The sequence below is a fragment of the Amblyraja radiata genome, chromosome 2 (assembly GCF_010909765.2).
Source record: "Amblyraja radiata isolate CabotCenter1 chromosome 2, sAmbRad1.1.pri, whole genome shotgun sequence".
In the NCBI taxonomy this organism is placed as follows: Eukaryota; Metazoa; Chordata; class Chondrichthyes; order Rajiformes; family Rajidae; genus Amblyraja; species Amblyraja radiata.
Window position 1 is genome coordinate 138,117,331 of NC_045957.1, and position 21,142 is coordinate 138,138,472.

The 21,142-nt window shown below is 42.5% G+C and overlaps 1 protein-coding gene across 3 annotated transcripts in view; it reads left to right on the forward strand.

Moving 5' to 3' along the window:
- Positions 1 to 21,142, forward strand: part of exoc2 (exocyst complex component 2) — a 253,466-nt gene that overhangs the window by 88,736 nt on the left and 143,588 nt on the right. For all 3 annotated transcript variants that reach the window (XM_033016375.1, XM_033016377.1, XM_033016381.1), the window contains exon 6: positions 714 to 838. In XM_033016375.1, the coding sequence (XP_032872266.1) occupies positions 714 to 838 (125 nt within the window). The remainder of the gene's footprint in view (positions 1 to 713; positions 839 to 21,142) is intronic.

Genomic DNA, 21,142 nt, shown 5'->3' on the forward strand with positions numbered 1-21,142 from the left:
ATGTTTCTTTTCAGTAAATTTCAGGGATATTTGAAAAAATTTTTTATCCGGGATCTTTTCACTGGAAAACAACAACATTTTTTTAAAAGTGAAAACTGGAATTTGTTCACTTAAAATGCTTCTTGTATCATGAGTGGATACTTACCAAACCAGGATGCTAAGTTTCTAGGACAGAATTAGAAGGTGCATAAGAACACTATGACCTCTAAATTCGCCTTTTAAATCAAGCATAATCCAGAATTGGGCATATTGTCCCTTCATTTCTGATAGATCAGAATGTTGACACCCCCATGCAGTGCTATTGGAATACCCTTCGCTATTCAAATGGCAATGATTCAAGAAGGCAGCCCACCATTAACCTTTTGAGAGCAACCTTGCCAAAAATGGTAATGTCTTGAATGTTTTCTTTAAATATATATTTATGTATATATATTAAAAAAAAAAAAAATTCTCTCTCTTGGTGCCAAATAATTAAGATATCAATAATAATCAAATATTAAATGTCCCACCAGTTTTGAATACATTAGCTTGTAGAGATTACAACAAAATTCCTTTACCGAATTTATTTTAAGAAAAGACTGGCTTCAATTTGTTTTTCTTCAAATATCCTTTCTTCTATTAAGGCTAAAACAATTTATCGCATTACCATCTATAGTCAGCAGATTTATTTTCCTTTGTATTAATATGCTGCATCCTTCTCTCTTACATTCTAGCTTTGATCAGCTGAAAGTTGCTGCAAATTTTTTGAGGAAACAGGCAAACAAGAAGAATGAGGGAAGTTTAGCCTACGTGAAAGGAGGCCTTAGTACATTCTTTGAGGCCCAGGATGCTCTTTCAGGTAATTGTTTTGGTACAACCTCTCCTCAAGTTCATATATTTTTCTAAGATACAGTACAAGAACATTTTTTTCTCTGACTGAAGTGGGGAGAGATGAACAAACAAGCAATTCAATTTACATTTCTCAACATTGACACAATCCTTTTGATTTAAAAATAAATCTAATATAAAAATCACTTGAGGAACCAGATGAAATAGTATTTTTCCGTGTACTTTTTCAAAACTTTTCTTTGTTTAAACAATCTAGATTACATGACGCAAAGTCACTCATACATCTCTGGAGAACATGATTAGGTGATGTTTTGAATCAGGAACCTGCTTCAGAATGATCAGTATGAAGAAGGATGCTGACCCAAAATGTCATCTATCCATGTTCTCCAGAGATGCTACCTGACCCACTGAGTTACTCCACGACTTTGTCTTTTTTTGTAAACCAGCATCTGCAGTTCCATGTATCCACAATCTTCATTGTGTTCCCTCCGCCCTCTTCACTCAAGTGGAAAGTGTTTCAAGTTTCATGCTTTTGTCAAATATAATATGCAGATATTTATGAGGTGTTAATTTTGGGAAGTCAAACCAGAGCAGGATCTTCACAGTGATTATGTAGGAAAGAACCGCAGATGCTGGTTTAAATCGAAGATAGACACAAAATGCTGTAGTGACAGGCAACATCAATGGAGAGAAGGAATGGGTGACGTTTCGGGTCAAGACCCTTCTTCAGACTGATGCCAGGGGAGTGCACGGTACAGAGATAAAATGTAGTCAGAGACAGTAAGACTGGTAGGAGGACGGTGAAGGGGGAGGGGATGGAGAAAGAAGGACAGCAAGGGCTACTTGAAGTTAGAGAAGTCAATGTTCATACCGCTGGGGTGTAAACTACCCAAGCGAAATATGAGGTGCTGTTCCTCCAATTTGTGCTGGGCCTCACCCTGACAATGTAGAAGACCCAGGACAGAAAGGTCAGTGTTGGAATGGGAGGGGGAGTTAAAGTGTTGAGCAACTGGGAGATCAGGTAGGTTTAGGCGGACTGAGTGGAGGTGTTCAACTAAACGATCATCGAGCCTGCGCTTGGTCTCGCGGATGTACAGGAGTTCACACCTGGAACAGCGGATACAGTAGATGAGGGTGGAGGAGGTGCAACTTACTTCACAGTGAATGTCAGGACTCTGGGGAAGTGTTGTAGAGCAGAAGGATCTAAAAGTGCAGGTATAGAGTTCCTTGCAGCTGGCGTCACAGGTAGATAGGGTGGTCAAGAAGTCTTTCGGCACATTGGCCTTGAGTCAGATTATTGAGAAGTTACAGTTTCAGTTGTACAAGCCATTGGTGAGGCCACATTTGCAGTGTTGTGTTCAGTTTTGGTCACCTTGTAATAGAAAAGATGTTAAGCTGGAAAGGCTGCAGTGAAGATTTTACAAGAGGTTGACAGGACTCGAGAGCCTGAGCTCTAGGGAGATGTTGTGCAGGCTAAGGCTTTGGTCCTTGGAGTGTCGGAGGATGGAGGGTGATCTTAGAGAGATTTATACAATAATGAGGAGAATAGATAGAGTAAATGAACAGTGTTTTTTAACCCAGAGTTGGGGAATCAAGAACCAGATCACATAGATTTAACGTGAGAGGGGAAAGATGTAATAGGAACCGGATCATTTATACAGGTGCCTGGATAGGAAAGGTTTAGAATGATATAGACCAAACGCTGGCAGGTGAGAGTACTGTAGATGGGGCTTCTTGGTCGACGTGGGTTAGTTGGGATGAAGGGCCTGTTTCCATGCAGTATGGCACTATGACCATAATATCTCCCCTTTCTGGTTTATCTACTGGTGCACTGTTTGGCTTCGATGTTCCGTTACATGGCTATGGGGAATTCCATTTAATATTCTCATTCCCTATTGAAATCTCCAAACTCATCAGCTCTTCCAAACCCACTACCTGCTCCCTCGACCCTCTCCCCACTCCCCTGCTGAAGTCCTGCCTCCCCGTTTTCTGCCCCTACCTCACTAATCTCTTCAACTCCTCATTGTCCCAGGGAATTGTCCCCTCCGCTTTCAAAACTGCTGCTGTTACACCAATCTTAAAGAAACCTGGTCTTGCTCCCTCCTCTCTCATTAACTACCGCCCAATCTCAAACCTCCCCTTTCTTTCAAAAACCCTGGAGCGTAACGTTGCGCCGCAACTTCATTCCCACCTCCTTGCGTATAACCTACTTGAACCCCTCCAATCTGGCTTTCGCCCCCTCCATAGCACGGAAACTGCTCTCCTCAGGGTCCTCAACGACCTCCTCACCTCTGCTGACGCTGGTTCCCTCAACATCCTCATCCTCCTCGACCTGAGCGCAGCCTTCGATACAGTGAACCATAACATCCTGCTCACCAGACTCAAAGACCTCGGCATTGAAGGCTCTGCACTCAGCTGGCTCCGTTCCTACCTTTCCAACAGATCCCACTTCATCTCTCTCCACAACCACACCTCTGCTACAGCCACAGTCACTCAAGGCGTTCCCCAAGGCTCCGTACTCGGCCCCCTCCTCTTCATCATCTACGTCCTCCCCCTTGGTCAGATACTCCGCCACTTCAACCTGGACTTCCACTGTTACGCTGACGACACCCGGATCTACCTCGGCGCCAAGTCCCCCCACAACCCCCCCCTCTCCCATATCAACTCCTGTTTGTTAGCTATAAAAACCTGGATGCAACATAATTTCCTCAAACTCAACAGCGATAAGACAGAATTCCTCCTCATAGTCTCCAAAGCCACACTCAGCAAAATCAATAACCCCACTCTCACCATCGACGGCACCACTGTCTCCCCATCTCCCCAGGCCCGCAACCTTGGCGTGATCTTTGATTCCACCCTCTCCCTTGAGCCTCACATCCGCCATGTCATTAAAACCTCCTTCTTTCATCTCCGCAACATCGCCAAACTCAGACCCTCTCTCACACCTCCCGCTGCTGAAAGACTCACAATGCCTTCATCTCCTCCCGACTGGACTACTGCAACTCACTTCTCCTTGGCATCAGCTCCACCTACATCAACCGACTCCAACTGGTCCAGAACGCAGCCGCCCGACTCATCACCCACACCAAATCCTGGCATCACATCACTCCAGTCCTCAAACAACTTCACTGGCTTCCAATCTCCCACCGGATCAACTACAAAATCCTGATCCTCACCTACAAAGCCCTCCACCATCTGGCCCCCCCATATCTCACTGACCTCCTCTCCCCCTACCAACCCTCATGGTCCCTCAGATCCACATCAGCCGGTCTCCTCTCCATCCACAAGTCCAACCTCCGCAGTTTTGGGGACAGAGCCTTCTCCAGGGCAGCTCTCAGGCTCTGGAACTCCCTCCCCCAACTGATCCGCAATTCCGTGTCCCTCACCATCTTCCAGTCCCGCCTCAAGACCCATCTCTTCACCTTAGCCCCACGTCCCCCTCCCTTTTCCATCTGTGCTTGAATTGCCTCATATTGTGTTTTGTATTGAATTATGTCTTTACTTTGTGTACTAGTCATGTCTCTACTATTTATTTCATTGCCCTTACATGTTTTTCCTCTACCTGCTAAATTTTTGTAAGGTGTCCTTTAGACTCTTGAAAGGCGGCCATAAATAAAATTTATTATTATTATTATTATTATTCTGGGCTTTGTTCTAATTAATGATGATATCATTGGCAATGTCGGTATTTATCCAGTTTGAAGAATGATCGAGATCCGAAACATCCTTTGGTGATACTGCTTGACCCGCTGGGTTACTCCAGCACTTTGTGTTCTCAGCATTTATTGTCCATCCCTAATTGCTAGCAACAAAGTGGGTTGCTCATCTAGGACATGGCAAACTCTGACCTTAAAGAAGCAGCTTCTAGCAGAAATCTGAGCTGGAGTCTTGGATATAATCCAGTGTCAGTTTTGAAATCCTTTCAACACTTCTGCAGGCAAACTGGTCCAAGATGTATTAATTCCTACCATTCTGCTTACATCATGACAGTGACGTATAGAGGTTGGCCCTGTTGCTTGGGCAACACAAGACTTCAATTGTTCAATATCCAGACTTGCAACTTGGAGAGGAACTCCGTCTTAGCTTTACAGTGTTGACACAGCATAGTAGGCAGCATTTATCAGTTGCACAATTGGCTGAGAAATTATGTGCCAAGGGTTACCTCTGACAACAGATAAAGCCTCTGGTGTTGTAGGTCTGCTGAATCCCATTCAGAAGGATGTTTCCCAGCCAGTAGGGTTCTGCTTGCTCTACAGTCCACATGGTTCTCGAGCTGTGTGAAGCTCAGTGTTAAACTGGCAATTAAACTGCAACGCTGCACCAAGCAAAATAAAATTATAAAATAAGTCAATTCTCAGGCTTGAAATTTGGAATGCTACAAGCAAGTCAACTGGCATGTCGGAAGACATCAAAACATAGGTGCTGGTAAGATAGACAAAAGTAACAATATGTTGAAATGACTTCTTGACTGCACAGCTCCTCTCTAAGTAGTACATCTAGATTTAGCTGAATCCATTAGGAAAAAAGACTCCACTTTCTTCTGGCCAGGAACATGGACTCCGACTTGCATGCTGCTGGGGGTGAGTTGAAACTTACAAAATAAAATGGATTGCAAAGAACCGGGCACTTTGCATGTGAATGTTAGAGTGCCCTATTAACTTGGTGAGTGAACCCTTGCCAATGCTTAATTCCTCACTGGAGATGGAATTTCTTTAGTCAGAAGGTGGTGAATCCATGGAATTTATTGCCACAGACGCCTGTGGAGGCCAAGTCAATGGATATTTTTATGGCGGAGATTGACAGATTCGTGATAAGTAAGGGTGTCTGGGGTTATGGGGCGATGACAAGAGAAGGGTTGATAGATCAGCCCTGATTGAATGGCGGAATAGATTTGATGGGCTGAATGGCTGAATTATACTCCTGGAACTTATGAATTTTTGAACAAAGGCTAAGATTCACAATAAACTTGAAATCATCTTCAGCCATTTTCCAACAAATCCACCTGTTTGGTAACTATAATAGAATATATGCTGATTACTACTCCTGGCACACTTGCTTAGATCACCAAGACATTGGGAAAATAAATGAAAATAGACACAGATCTCTTGAACTTTACCTTAGCCATTACCACATCAACAATACATTCTCTGGGCCATGCCTCATAATGCCATGGAGACATCTCAATTACATCATGGACCTCAACCGATGGGTTAGTTAGTAAGTTTGCAGATCACAGCAATACTGCTGGGGTCGTGGACAGCATACATCAGATACAAAATTGGGCGGACAAATATCAAATGGAGGTTAATTCCACACGTAAGGTCAAATATAAACGGAAAATGTACACTTAATGTTTTGACCCTTAACATCATTGATGTTCAGAGGGATCTTGGGATCCAAGTCAATAACTCCCTGAAAGTGGCAACATAAGTAGATAGTTTTTTTTTGTTTTTTTTTTCAAAATAGACTTTATTCAATTGATAAATATATACAATTCATGAACCGGGCGAAATAAAAATTCATCCGACATTTTCGGAGGCTATACAAATTGTTCAATACAGTTTATACATCTTTTAAATTCCACGAAACTGTCCCCCACCCGTGCCACTCATGTGGCCCCCTGGCGTGGGATACCTTTCCTTATTTTGAGGGGCGTCTCCACCATACCGTGCACCCCCATGTCCAGCAGCGGAAGGATCCTAGACTGTGGCCCTCCCCCACCGAGCCTTGGCGTTGGCTGCACCAAGCTTCAGCGAGTCCCTCAGCACGTACTCCTGCAGTCTGCAGCGGGCCAGTCGGCAACATTCCCTGACGGACATCTCGCTCTGCTGGGTGGTGAACAACGCTCGGGCAGACCAAAGAGCGTCTTTCACCGAGTTGATGACCCTCCAGCAGCACTCGATGTCAGCCTCTGAATGTGTCCCTGGGAACAGTCCGTAAATCACAGAGTCCTCTGTGATGGAGCGGTTCGGGATAAATCGTTCCAGGGACCCTTGCATACTTCTCCAGACTCTTTTTGCAAATCCACACTCTGCAAAGAGGTGGGCGACCGTCTCCTCTCCATAGCAACCGTCCCGAGGGCAGTGTGCGCTGGTAGTGAGGTTCCGACGGTGTAGAGTGTTAAAGAAGGCATATAGCAAACGGAGCAATTCATAGGTCGGGGCATTGATAGGGGCATTTACCTAAAGGTCACAACCTTTTTTTCCAGGATGGGAAAAATCCAAAGGACAAAGATTAAAGAAGATGTACAGGGCAAGCTTTTTACACAGAGGGTGTAGTGAGTGCCTGGAATGTGTTACTGGGAGTGCTTGTTGAGGCAGATACAATAGTGGCGACAGACTATCTACTGACATCTATTGCAAGCCCACTGACTCCCACAGTTATCTGGAAAACACCTTTTCCCACCTGTCTTTAGGACTGTAAACTCCTATCTCACCAGGGACTAACTTTACTGTTCCATTTTACTGTTGTGTGGTGTCTTTTTGAAATTGCTGGTTTTTCTCGTTTTTTTCCCTCCCACAAATATGTAATGTGTGAATATGTGATTCTGTTCCATTCTGTTTGTAGTTTGTTTGTTTTTTTGCACAATCCGCGAGCATTGCCACTTTTCATTTCACTGCACAGCTCGTATGTGTTTGTGACGAATAAACTTGACTTGACTTGAAAGAAGCTATGCTAGATACGTTGAAAATAGGTGCAGGAGTAGGCCCTTCAAGCCAGCACCATTCAATGTGATCATGGCTGATCATCCACAATCAGTACCCCCGTTCCTGCCTTCTCCCCATATCCCTTGATTCCGCTAGCCCTGAGCTCTATCTAACTTTCTTTAGAATGCATCAAATGAATCGACCTCCGCTGCCTTCTGCGAATTCCACAAATTCATAACTCTCTGGGTGGAAAAGTTTTTTCTCATCTCAGTTCTAAATAGCCTACCCATTATTCTTAAACCGTGGTCCCTGGTTCTGGACCCCCCAACATCAGGAACATGTTTCCTGCATCTAGCGTGTCCAATCCCTTAATTTTATATGTTTCTATAAGATCCAGGTCTCGTTGCCCCTCCCCTTTTCCTAATCTGACACCATTCAGATAACAATCTGCCTTCTTGTTCTTGCCACCAAAGTGGATGACCTCACATTTATCCACTTTATTCACCCAACTTATCCAAGTCACCCTGCATTCTCATAGTATCCTCTTCACGGTACACACTGCCTCCCAGCTTTGTGTCATCTGCAAATTTGCTAATGTTACTTTTAAATTCTTCACCTAAATCATTAATATACATTGTAAATAGCTGCAGTCCCAGCACCGAGCTTTGAGGCACCCCACTAGTCATTACCTGCCATTCTGAAAGGGATCTGTTAATTCCTACTCTTTGTTTCCTGTCTGCCAACGAATTTTCTATCCACGTCAATACTCTACCTCCAATACCATGTGCTCTAATTTTGCCCACTGAATTCCTGTGTGGGACCTTATCAAAGGCTTTCTGAAAGTCCAGATACACTACATCTACTGGCTGTCCCTTATCCATTTTGCTTGTTACATCATCAAAAAATTCCAGAGGATTAGTCATGATCTCCCCTTCGTACATCCATGCTGACTTGGACCGGTCCTGTTACTGCTATGCAAATGCATCTTTAATGATTGACTCCAGCATCTTCCCCACCACTGATGTCAGGCTAACTCATCTATAATTCCCTGCTTCCTCCCTCCTTTCTTAAAAAGTGGAATAACATTAACTCCCCTCCAATCCACAGGAACTGATCCTGAATCTATAGAACATTGGAAATTGATTACCAATGCGTCCACGATTTCTAGAGCCACCTCCTTGAGTACCCTGGGAAGCAGGCCACCAGGCCATGAGGATTTATCAGCCTTCAGTCCCATCAGTCTACCCAGCACAATTTCCTGACTAATGTGAATTTCCTTCAGTTCCTCCGTCACTCTTGATCCTCTGTCCCCCAGTACATCTAGGAGATTTTTTGTGTCTTCCTTGGTGAAGACAGAACCAAGGTACCTGTTCGACTTGTCTGCCGTTTCCTTGTTCCCCATAATAAATTCACCAGTTTCTGTCTTCAAGGAGCCAACATTTGTCTTGCCTAATCTTTTCCTTTCCACATACCTAAAGAATCTTTTACTATCCTCCTTTATATTCTTGGCTAGCTTACCTTCGTACTTTGTACTTCATCTTTTCTCTTCGTATTTACTTTTTAGCTACCTTCTGTTGTTCTTTAAAGGTTACCCAATCCTTTGGCTTCCCACTCATCTTTGCTATGTTATACATCTTCTCTTTAGTTTTAAACTGTCCTTGGCTTCCCGTGTCAGCCACAGTTGCCTCTTACTCCCCTTAGAATCTTTTCTCCTCATTGGAGTGAAATGATTCTGCATCTTCTGGATTATTCCCAGAAATTCCTGCCATTGCTGTTCCATCGTCATCTCTGCTAGGGTCCCTCTCCAGTCAACTTTGGCCAACTCCTCCCTCATGCCTCCATAATCCCCTTTGTCCAACTGCAATACTGACACCTTCTCAAATTGCAGATTAAAACATATCATATTATAGTCACTAACTCCTAGCGGTTCCTTTACCTTGAGTTCCCTTCTGAAATTTGGTTCATTATACAACACTAAATCCAGAATTGTCCTCTCCCTGGTAGGCTCCAGTACAAGCTGCTCTAAGAATCCATCTCGGAGGCACTGTACAAACTCTTTTTTGGGGTCCAGTACCAACCTGATTTTCCCAATCTACCTGCATATTGAAATCTTCCATAACCACCGTAGCATTACCTTTGATACATGCCAATTTTAACTCGTGATGCAACTTGCACCCTGTATCCAGGCTACTGTTAGGGGGCCCTGTAGATAACTCCCATTAGGGTCTTTTTGCCTTTACAATTTCTCAGTTCTATCCACATTGACTCTACATCTTCTGAATTTCATTCCTTACCTACAGAGCTACCCCACCCCCTCTGCCCACCTGTCTGTCTTTTCGATAGGATGTATAGCCCAAATGTTCAGTTCCTAGCTCAGGCCCTCTTGCAGTAATTTCTACAACATCATACCTACCAATCTCTAACTGAACCCCAAGCTCATCCACTCTATTTCTTATACTTCGTGTATTCATATATAACTTTTTAAATTTGGTATTCACCTCCCCTCTCACATCGGTTCCTATTTCACCTGACCTTACTCTGTTATTCCTTCTTGAACTTTCCGTCCCATTAATTTGGGCGTCTTTCGTAACTTTTCCTGTAGTCTCTTTCCCTTTAATTCCATCCTTATACTTCCAATTTGTCGATCTCTCCCCCCGCTGTTTAGTTTAAACCCACCCGTGTAGCACATGCAAACCTGCCTGCCAGGATGTTGGTCCCCCTCCAGTTAAGGTGTAATCCGTCCCTTTTGTACAGGTCACCCCTACCCCAGAAGAGATCCCAGTGGTCTATAAATCTAAATCCTTGCTCCCTGCACCAGTTCCTCAGCCACACATTTGGATCCCCTATCTCCCTGTTCCTGCCTTCATCAGCACGAGGTACTGGAAACAAACCGGAGCTAACCACCCTAGAAGTCCTGCTTTTCAGCCTTTTTCTGAAATCTCTAAGCTCACGTTGCAGAACCTCCTTCCTCTTCTTCCCGACGTCGTTCGCCTTCCCCCTTGAGGATGCCCAGAAATCGCTCCGAGACATCTTGGACTCTGGTACCAGGGAGGCAACACACCATCCTCGCGTCTCGCCTGTTGCCACAGAATCTCCTGTCCGTACCTCACTATTGAGTCACCTACCACCGCGGCGTTACCTGACGCTGCAGCTGGACACAAATTCCACGGGTGTAGTTGTCAGAGGCACCAGCAGTGTCCCTGACTTTCCACATCCTGCAAGAGACACACTGCAGCAACTTGCCTGCCATTATTTCAGTAGTTAAATCCCAATTGTTTGTGCCTCTCACCTTCTCCACCTTTGAGCGTAGTCTCCTCGTCGCAGCCTCCTCACTGAAGACTCTCGAGCCAAAGACTCGCATTTTGCTCACCAAGGCACTTCACCTGAACAAGGCCGCTTCGCTATAGTTGCACTTATTTTTATCTGCTACCTAATCAACTACTTTAGGGCTTATTTGTAAATTACTCAAACCTGGGCCTTTGGCGCTCTTTTTAAATCTTCGTTCCCTCTGACTCACCTTCTTTCAGCCAATATTTGCTCTCACTGCTTCTGGCTGCTGCTTCTCTCCGACCTTCACAGTAAACACTCGAACCCGCTAGGGCGTCCAAGATGTTCTCTTTCTTCATTAAACGTGCGTTCCTCCCTTACCTCCATCCAGCAACCCCAGCAGTCCTTCCAGTTGAGACAGAGGTTCATGTGCGCCTCATCTACCTAATGCATTGTTTCCGATGTGGCCTCTTGTACATCGGTGAGAGCAAGCGTAGACTCATTGACTGTTTAGCTGAACACATGCGCTTAGTTCGCCAACTGCTATTGGATCTCCTGGTTGCTAACTTGCTAACCATTTTAATTCTTCTTCCCATACTGACCTTTCTGTCCTATGCCTCGTCCATTACCTGAGTGAGGCTACATGTACGCTGGAGGAACACCACTTCATATTCTGTTTGTGTAGCTTACAATGCAATGGTATGAACATTGAATTTTCCAACTTTAGGTAGCTATAAACCTTTCCCCCTCCCCAGAGATGCTGCCTGGCCCATGGACTTACACCAGCACTTTGTGCCATTTTTTTAAACCAGTGTTTGCAATTCCATGCTTCTACAAGACAAGACACTCATTTAAGCAACGTGATCTTAGTCATTTATGTAATTTGTATTGCCGATAACAAACGCAACTTAGTGAAGCCAGAATGCTCTGCTAACAATACCCTTAGCTAGGAACACAGTGAAGCAAATAACAAGAACCAGTGCCAATGAAGGGAGGGCAACATGAATTATTGCAGTACCACTGTGTCATCTCCTTCCTCAGCAAAGCTGGTAATCTATATGCAAGTGTTGAACTCAATACGCTTGACCCCCTGGCAGAAAGCGTTCAGGCACATTTTCCATGCAGAGGAATCAACCATTGATGTGATCTTTACTTTGAGCTGCAGCTGAAATGAAGAGAACTGAGAAGGAATAAGAACAATTTGCTGATGCTGGTAGTCTGAAGAAAAACAGAAAATGTAATTTCCATTTAGCAGGGCAGCAGCATCAGTGGAAAGAGAAATAGTGTCAACACTTCAGATCAAATGATATTTTCCATAACAATGAAAGTTTACATTGTCCTCAAAGAACCTTTGATTTTGCATTCAGAGAGGGCTTATTCAAGTTGCTGGTAAAAGATCGGTTATCTTCCAAGGTTCCACAGTATGATCAAATCCTTCCATGTACATTCGAATGGTACTGTTAAATCTGACAGCTCAACATGGGACATTTTAGCATTCGTCATATACAGTAGTGTCAAGAGGGTCATACCTTTATATTAATCCTTATTTGTCTTCATTTCTTTCTAATATTATTCTTCAAAGCTTCTTTATATTGTAGCAAATTATCCTTTTTGTTTCTGTGACTGCCCAAATACTGGGTAAATAGAACTGAAAAAATGCCAAATTTGTAGTTTACAGTTAAAATGAAATGGAAATTCATTCTACAAAACAGTGAGGTGAACAGAGCTGAACACTGAAATGTTGAAGGAGTTTCGTGGCATTCTTTCAGTTGCTTAGGTTCAAAGCTAATCATAATAGCTGATGTTTTTCAAGACTGTTCGTAATTCTTTTTTTGGTGTAAATATTTTGAAAGTTAGGACAGTTGCCCAAAAGGAACAGCTGAGGCCAGTCCCCATGGTCTCCATCTTACAAGGTTTATTGTTTGTGTTTTTTACCTCAATTTAAAAATGTGGTTCATTTGTGCATCTAAGATTTAAAATATGCAGTTTAACTGTTAAAATTGAGTACAAGGATAGAAGCATAGAAACATAGAAAATTGGTGCAGAAGTAGGCCATTCAGCCCTTTGATCATGGCTGATAATCCAAAATCAGTACCCCGTTCCTGTTTTCTCCCCATATTCCTTGATTCTGTTCATCCTAAGAGCTATACCTAACTCTCTCTTGAACATATCCAGCGAATTGGCCTCCAATGCCTTCTGTGGCAGAGAATCCACAGATTCATAACTCTGGATGAAAATGTGTTTCCTTATAGAAACATAGAAACATAGAAATTAGGTGCAGGAGTAGGCCATTCGGCCCTTCGAGCCTGCACCGCCATTCAATATGATCATGGCTGATCATCCAACTCAGTATCCCGTACCCGCCTTCTCTCCATACCCTCTGATCCCCTTAGCCACAAGGGCCACATCTAACTCCCTCTTAAATATAGCCAATGAACTGGCCTCGACTACCCTCTGTGGCAGGGAGTTCCAGAGATTCACCACTCTCTGTGTCCATATCTCAGTCCTAAATGGCAGACCCCTTATTCTTAAACTGTGACCCTTGGTTCTGGACTCCCCCAACAACGGGAACATGATCCTGCATCTAGCCTGTCCAATCCCTTAAGAATTTTATATGTTTCTATAAGATATCCTCTCATCCTTTTAAATTCCAGTGAATATAAGCCCAATCGATCCATTCTTTCATTATATGTCAGTTCCGCCATCCCGGCAATTAACCTGGTGAAAAATATAAACATAGAAACATAGAAAATAGGTGCAGGAGTAGGCCATTCGGCCCTTCGAGCCTGCACCGCCATTCAATATGATCATGGCTGATCATCCAACTCAGTATCCTGTACCTGCCTTCTCTCCATACCCTCTGATCCCTTTAGCCACAAGGGCCACATCTAACTCCCTCTTAAATATAGCCAATGAACTGACCTCAACTACCTTCTGTATCAGAGAATTCCACAGATTCACCACTCTCTGTGTGTAAAAAATGATTTTCTCATCTCGGTCCTAAAAGACTTCCCCCTTATCCTTAAACTGTGACCCCTTGTTCTGGACTTCCCCAACATCGGGAATAATCTTCCTGCATCTAGCGTGTCCAACCCCTTAAGAATTTTGTAAGTTTCTATAAGATCCCCCCAAGATCCCCCCCTCAATACTCCAGATGTGGCCACACCAGGGCCCTGTACACTGCACTACTCTTTGCTCAAATCCTCAATTACTCAAATCCTCTCGCTATGAAGGCTAACATGCCATTTGCTTTCTTCACTGCCTGCTGAACCTGCATGCTTACTTTCAGTGACTGATATACAAGGACACCCAGGTCTCGTTGCATCTCCCCTTTTCCTAATCTGACACCATTCAGATAACAATCTGCCGCCTTGTTCTTGCCAGCAAAGTGGATAACCTCACATTTATCCACATAGCTTGGGTAATAAACTCATATTTCACTCTGAATATAGATGGAGTGGAAGAAACTGCTAATCCTTCATATTTTTATGATATTATTTCTGGGTATTGGAAATCAGTTTTGCAAACACATTAAGAAGTATGCAAATCAAACTCCAATCAGTTCCATTTGTTAGTGTTTTTTCTTGATAGCCTTTCCCACTGACACCATTGGTGTCATCTAGATTCCCCAGTAACCACCTTATCCCATATTCCCACTGTTCTCTCCAGCTCACGTCCCTTCTTTAAAAAGTGCATGCTTTTATGACATAGCAATTCTGATGACAGTTCTTTGACCTGAAAAGTAAACTCTGTTTCTGTTTCAACAGATGCTACTTTCAGCATTTCCACATTAAAAAAAAAATTCATATCATTCTGAGAGAATCTTTGGGTAGAAATACTTCAAAATAATATATGGGTTGGCTTGCTCGTACTTGTACTGTTTGCTTTTATTCTTTGTTCAGAACAAATGTGCTTAATGGTCAAGAGTCAGAGTTTCTGCAAGTTCTAGGCTCTGTTTAATTGTCGAAATAAGCTATTATCTTTCCAAGTCTCAGTCACTTGACCTATTCTACATCAGATAATTCTGCTTTACTCATGATTTAAAGGTAAACACATTTTTTTTAAGCTCCTTCACTTTTCTGTGTGATCCATTTTGGAAATAGGAATATGTTGCCAGGAATTCCATACTTTTTCCTCATTGAGAATCCATATTCTTCTAAACCTCTAAAGTTTTAGTGTGTACACGCTTGGATTTATCCATTGCATGACACAGAAACATAAGGCTGTTGGATGCCTTGCAGCTGTTGACTTAGCCAAAATAAACAGGCTGTCAGGATAAATGGCAGCAGAGATCATGCTTTACTCAGCCTGGTCAGCTGTAGTATTTCCAGCGAAGACTGATGTTGTAGACCACAAGATTCCTGATGCATGGCTTCAGATCACCTTTGCCTGAAGAAATACAGAGCAGACTTACACCTAATGGAATTTAATTTGAGTTTAGAAATAAAGCGTTTCTTTGTGTTCAACTTCGGAATGAACTTTACAGAAAAACACAAGCTCTCCAACTTTCATACATTTACCAAAAAATGATCTATAGATTTGACATTTCCAGAGTTTTGCCAACAAAACAGTCGATGTGCTAAAAGATGAACTATGATTCAATTTACTATAGTGTCAAATTTAAAAAAAAGTCATATTTACATTCTTGAGTTTGATATATTAAGTTATTGCACAGGTGAAAAAATAACTTAAAGTGCTCTCTGTTTGAATATTTACAGAATTTAAAAGATCTTAATGCAGAAAGAGTAGTGTATTTAAAAGTTTAAAATGCCTGACAAATTCTGAAAAATAAGTGAATTTATAATTTAATCCCAGGAGGTTATGGAGGAATTTAAGATATTGACCTGATGCCGAGTAAAGAATGAAAACCCAGCTCAGGGCATCATTCAGTCATTTAGCTTGGTTGACAATTTCATAGTATTATTGCTAACTTTGTGCCATTGTCTGTGGAATTCTCTGCCTGATGGAGGCGGGTTCTCTGGATGCTTTCAAGAGAGAGCTAGATAGGGCTCTTGAAGATAGCGGAGTCAGGGGTTATGGGGTGAAGGCAGGAACGGGGTACTGATTGTGGATGATAAGCCATGAACACATTGAATGGTGGTGCTGGCTCGAAGGGCCGAATGGCCTACTCCTGCACCTATTGTCTATTGTTTCAGATAGATGCTAAAAAGGATGTGAACTTCATCAACCTAAAAGTCAAACTCAAATTTTATTTCTCATATCTTCTTGCAACAGAAATAAGCCATTTGGCCCATCAAGTTTCTGCCAGCTCTCAGAGCAATTCCATTAATTATATTCCTCCACATATTTCCTTGCATACATTCACTTTTGCATGCCCATTGACTCTCCCCTGATTCTCTTGACATCTTCCTTCGTTAGGGATAATTCACAGTAGCTCATTTACCTCAGCCACAATGTCTAGGATGTGAAAGAATTTTGGTCCATCCAGGGTATACCAGTGCAGTCACAGATATTTAAGGTAAAGTTTTTAGCTGCTTCAGCTTTCTGAGGGATCCATTGTGGAAACAAATCCAATACATTTAGATTTTTAAGAATGTTATTCAAAATCTAATTGTCTTGTATTTTTGCACCCAATATGCTGTCATATTTTAATAATTATACCTTTATTCTGTGATTCAGTTTGAATTTTACTTACCAAATACTACGAATGAATGACTTTAGAATCGGAATTAGCTCGGAATTAGAAATGCTTGGAAAGTTTTAAAATATATTTTGGAATGAAAGTAGACTCTTTTTGAAGACTTCCTTTGACCAGTAGATACAAATAAAAATATCTGTCTGCTTATAGTCATACAATGATATAACACAGGTCCTTCCGCTGAACTCATCCATACCAACCAAGATGCCCCATCTAAGCTAGTCCCATTTACTTGTGTTTGGTCCTTATATTCTACTAAACCTTTCCTGTCCATACATCAGTCTAAATGTCTATTACATGCGGTCATAGTACCTGCCTCAACTGTGGCTGTACATTATATATAGCCAGCTGTGAAAAAGTTGCCCCCATGGGTTAATATTAAATTGTTCCCCTCTCACCTTAAACCTATTCCCTCCGGTTCTTGAATCCTTTACCCGAGAATGCTTGCTTTGCTTTCACCCTTTAATCTCTTTATTTTATACACCACTGTAAGTAAGATCACCCCTTGGCCGCCTGCACTCTAAGGAATAACCTAATTAACAACTTGTACGACTTGAACATAAGGTCCCAAGTCTATACAGTTTCCTGATTTATGAAGGCCGGCATGCCAAAAACCTCTGCACCCTATCTACCTGCGATGCCACTTTCAGGGATCTATTCACTTGTACTCCTATCTCTCTCTGCTCAATAGCACTTCCCATGGCCCTGCCATTCACTGCAACGGTCCTGCCCTTGTTCAACTTCCCAAAATGCAACGCCTCACGCTGATTTGAATTAAAATCCATTAGCTGTTCCTCGGCCCACTTGCCTAGCTGATCAAGATCCTGCTGCAATTCTGGATAACCACCTTCACTTTCCATGATGCTCATCCAAATCGTCGATTTATATGTGACAAACAGCAATGGGACCAACACTGACCCCTGAGGCATGCCACTAGTCATACACTAGTTGTGTTTGGCAGTTAATGTGCTACCACAGCTGAGGCAGGTACTGTACCAGCACTTAATATACACTTAGACACGGGAAATTGGGTGAAAAACAAACTTCCAACATCACCCTTCTAACCTTGAAGCCAATTCTTTATATCCAGTTATCTAACTCTCATTGAATCCTATGCAATCTAACCTTCCAGAGCAGCCTACCATGTGGAACCATATCAGAGATCTTGATGGTCCATATAGACTACGTTAATGGCCCTGCCCACATCAACCTTCAATGGCCCTGCCCTTATCAACTTTCTTGGTTACGACTTTAAAAAAATCAAATCAAACTTGTGAGACATGATCTCCCATGCACAAAACTATGCTGACTTATCATTAATCAAATCCTGACTTTCAAAAGGCATGTAGGTGTTATCACTGAGACTCCTCTACAGTAACTTGTCAATCATAGATGTTAGACTTACTGGTCTATAGTTCCCACCTTACAGCCCTTTGTAATTAGAGGCACAGTAGCCACTCTCGTGTCTTCCAGCACCAACTATGTCTTACGATGATACGTACATCTGAGCCAGGAATCCTGCAATTTCTTCTGTAGCTTCTCATTTTATCCATGGATATATCTGATGAGGACCGGGAGACTTATAAACCATTTTCTCTCTAGTTACTCTTAATACCTCTTTGGATTCTCCATAACCTTATCTGCCAACGCTATCTCATGCTCCTTTTTGCCCTCCTGATTTCCTTCTTAAATATGAGGCGAGACCTACCAAGCGTATTAAAGGCAGCTGTTTTTCCGAGCCCATGCACCAAGTCCGCAAAGGTTTGCTGGATCTCCCAGCTGCTAATCGTTTTAATTCCCCGTCCCAGTCCCATGCTGACATTTCTATCCTGGGTCTCCTCCATTGCCTGAGTGAGGCCACACGCAAACTGGAGGAACAGCACCAAATATTCTGCTTGGGTAGCCTATAACCCAATGGAATTAACATTGAATTTGCCACTTTCAAGTAACATCCCCCTTCCCCCTGCACCCTCACCCACAACCTACTCCACCTATAGTTCTCCCTCTGGATTTACATTACACTCCTCTAGCGTCCTTTTGTCTCCTTTCTAAATGGAACCTTTTTCACTTACTTAAGCAAAGGCTCCTCACCTGTATCCACCTATCACTTGCCAGGTTTTATCCTGCCTCACCCCTATTCCAGCTTTCTTACGTCTACCTCAAACAATCAGAAGGATCCCGACCCAACATGTCACCTATCCATTCCTTCCACAGATGCTCCCTGTCCCACTGAGTTACTCCAGCACTTTGTGTTTTGCCATAGTTTCCTGCGTCTGCAGTTCCTTGTGTCTACGAAGAAAATACCTCACCTTTTCTTGCTGTCACTCTCTGCTTAGCCTTCTTGCCAAAGCCTCCCGAGCCAGAGCCTCAACATTTGCTCTCAAATAAAAGACATCACTTCGACACACAACCACTCCTAAAATGGCTGCTCCTGCAGATCAACTCTAAGCAGACCTCATCCCTTTAAACTGTACCTTTAAATCAGTCAGCAGTGTATATGGATGAAACACTGATATTATTTTCAAAGAAAGCAGAGTAAAAAGGGAACAGCTGTTGAAAACCAAATACTTCAGATACTCAATTGCTCTTCATGTCTACATCTGGAAGATGTATACAGGTTGGTTGACTGGTATTGGAACTCCTCCAATCATGTTGGGAAATATCATGGGTGATCTACTTGAAGTTCAATAATACTGCATTATTCAATGGTTGTCTGGCCAAACTGACTGTAATAGAAGCAAAAAGCGAGCCAATCATGTTTATATTCTGTCCAAAGTTGGCACTGCATACAAGAATACGTCCTCTATCCAAAATTTATTGTAGATTGATCCGTATCAGGGAAATAAATAAAATATGCCAGAAAGCCAATGTGGAAAGATACACAAAGATTACATTTTTGGTAGTGGATTGGAAATGTGATCAAAGTTTCATTCAAAGGAATATACTTTAATTATCAATTTGATCTGGAGAAACAGTGTTGAGATTCGAGTGCACACTCACAGATTCTTAAAGGTATCAGGATGACGAAAAGGTGTGCGGAATGCTTTCTTCTTACTGGCTGAGGGACAACACTAGTTAAGACCACAGATTGAGTACTTTATGCCATTTTGGGAACAATACAGGAAATATGTGATGCGCAGAAGAGGTGATTTCCAGAGATATTGCCAGGATTGAATTATTGTAATGATGAAAGATTGGATATCAGGTTGTTTACTTTGAAACAAATTAAGTTGATGGACAGGGGGCTAATTGATGTGCATAGAATTATTTGTGGCAAGTACAGTTTCTTCCTGTTTACTCAGTTTCTTAACGGGGGGGTCAATATCAATATCTAGATTTGAAGATATTGGCAAAGGATTAATCAGGAGATGAAAAAATATATTTTCATCCATTTGACCACCGGATGGCGCCGTACAATGGCTGCCTCGCCAACAGTCTGTCTCGTCCCTTTCTTTCTTTACTGTTTTTTTAGTCTGTTGTTAAATGTTGTTTTAGTGTATATTTAGTTTTGTATTATGTGGAGGGGGTGGGGGAATTATAAAAAAAAATAGCTTTCCTCGACGGAGATGCAACTTTTTCCTTATCTTATCTCCGCCTGCACTGCGGCCTAACATCGAGGTTCTGGTGAGTTGCTGGGGATCGGCCTTGGGAACTCCAACCGCCGGAGCTTGCGGATTTAACATCTTGGAGCTCGCAGTTCCTTTGTTAGGGACCGACTTCGGAAGCTCCAACTTGCGGACTTTAACATCGTGGAGCTCTCGGTCCTTGGTTAGGGACCGGCTTCGGGAGCTCCAAGCAGCAGGAGCTTCGACCAATCCGATCACGGGAGCTTCATTTGTCCCGATGCGGGAGCTTTGAAACCGGCTGCGGGAGCTCCAATCGCTCTGAGTGCGGATGGTTCAACTACCCCGACCGCGGGAGAAAAAGGAGGAAATAAGATAAGACTTTATTGTCTTCCATCACAGTGAGGAATGTGGAGGAGCCACTGTGATGGATGTTTATGTTAAATTTTTATGTGGTTGCGTGTTTTGTTGCTTTTTTGGTATGACTGTATGGCAAATCAAATTGCTCATATGATTTACAAACTTGTTTTGTTGTCATACTTGGCTAATAAAATCAATTACAATTACAATTACAATGGTAGTAGGGGTAGAGACACGCAAAATATTGAAAACATGCTTATATCTGTAATTGAGAAGCTATGACCTACTGCTCTGTGCTATACGGTACGATTAATTGTTTTCATAAGTTCATAAGTGATAGGAAACGGGATTAGGCCAACCGGCCCATCAAGTCTATTCCACCATTCAATCATGGCTGATCTATCTCTCCCACACCCCATTCACTTGCGTTCTCCCCATAACCCCTGATACCGTAAAGTGTTCCAGCTACCAAGCCAGGCTCCTGAGTTTTAACTTTTTGATTCTATTAACTGCAAATGCTACCTCATGGAATCTTTGTGTTTCTAATAATAAAAGGATGGGAATTTATATCTTTTTTGGGAGGAAGGCAGTGCAGGATTAATTTGGTATTGGGAAATTGTGTATACGTGCCATTCAATTGATTTTCTTGTATAGTTTAAAAATAGTTTTACTAATCCTGTTTAAAATGAAATGTTGGCAAATAATTGTTTTCTTAAGTGGGCCGTTTGTTTTTAATATTTAAAATTTTCCTTGAATATAAATAGGGGATTTGAATTCAGGAATTCTCTAAAGTAGTGACTTTGAATTGGATCAAGCTA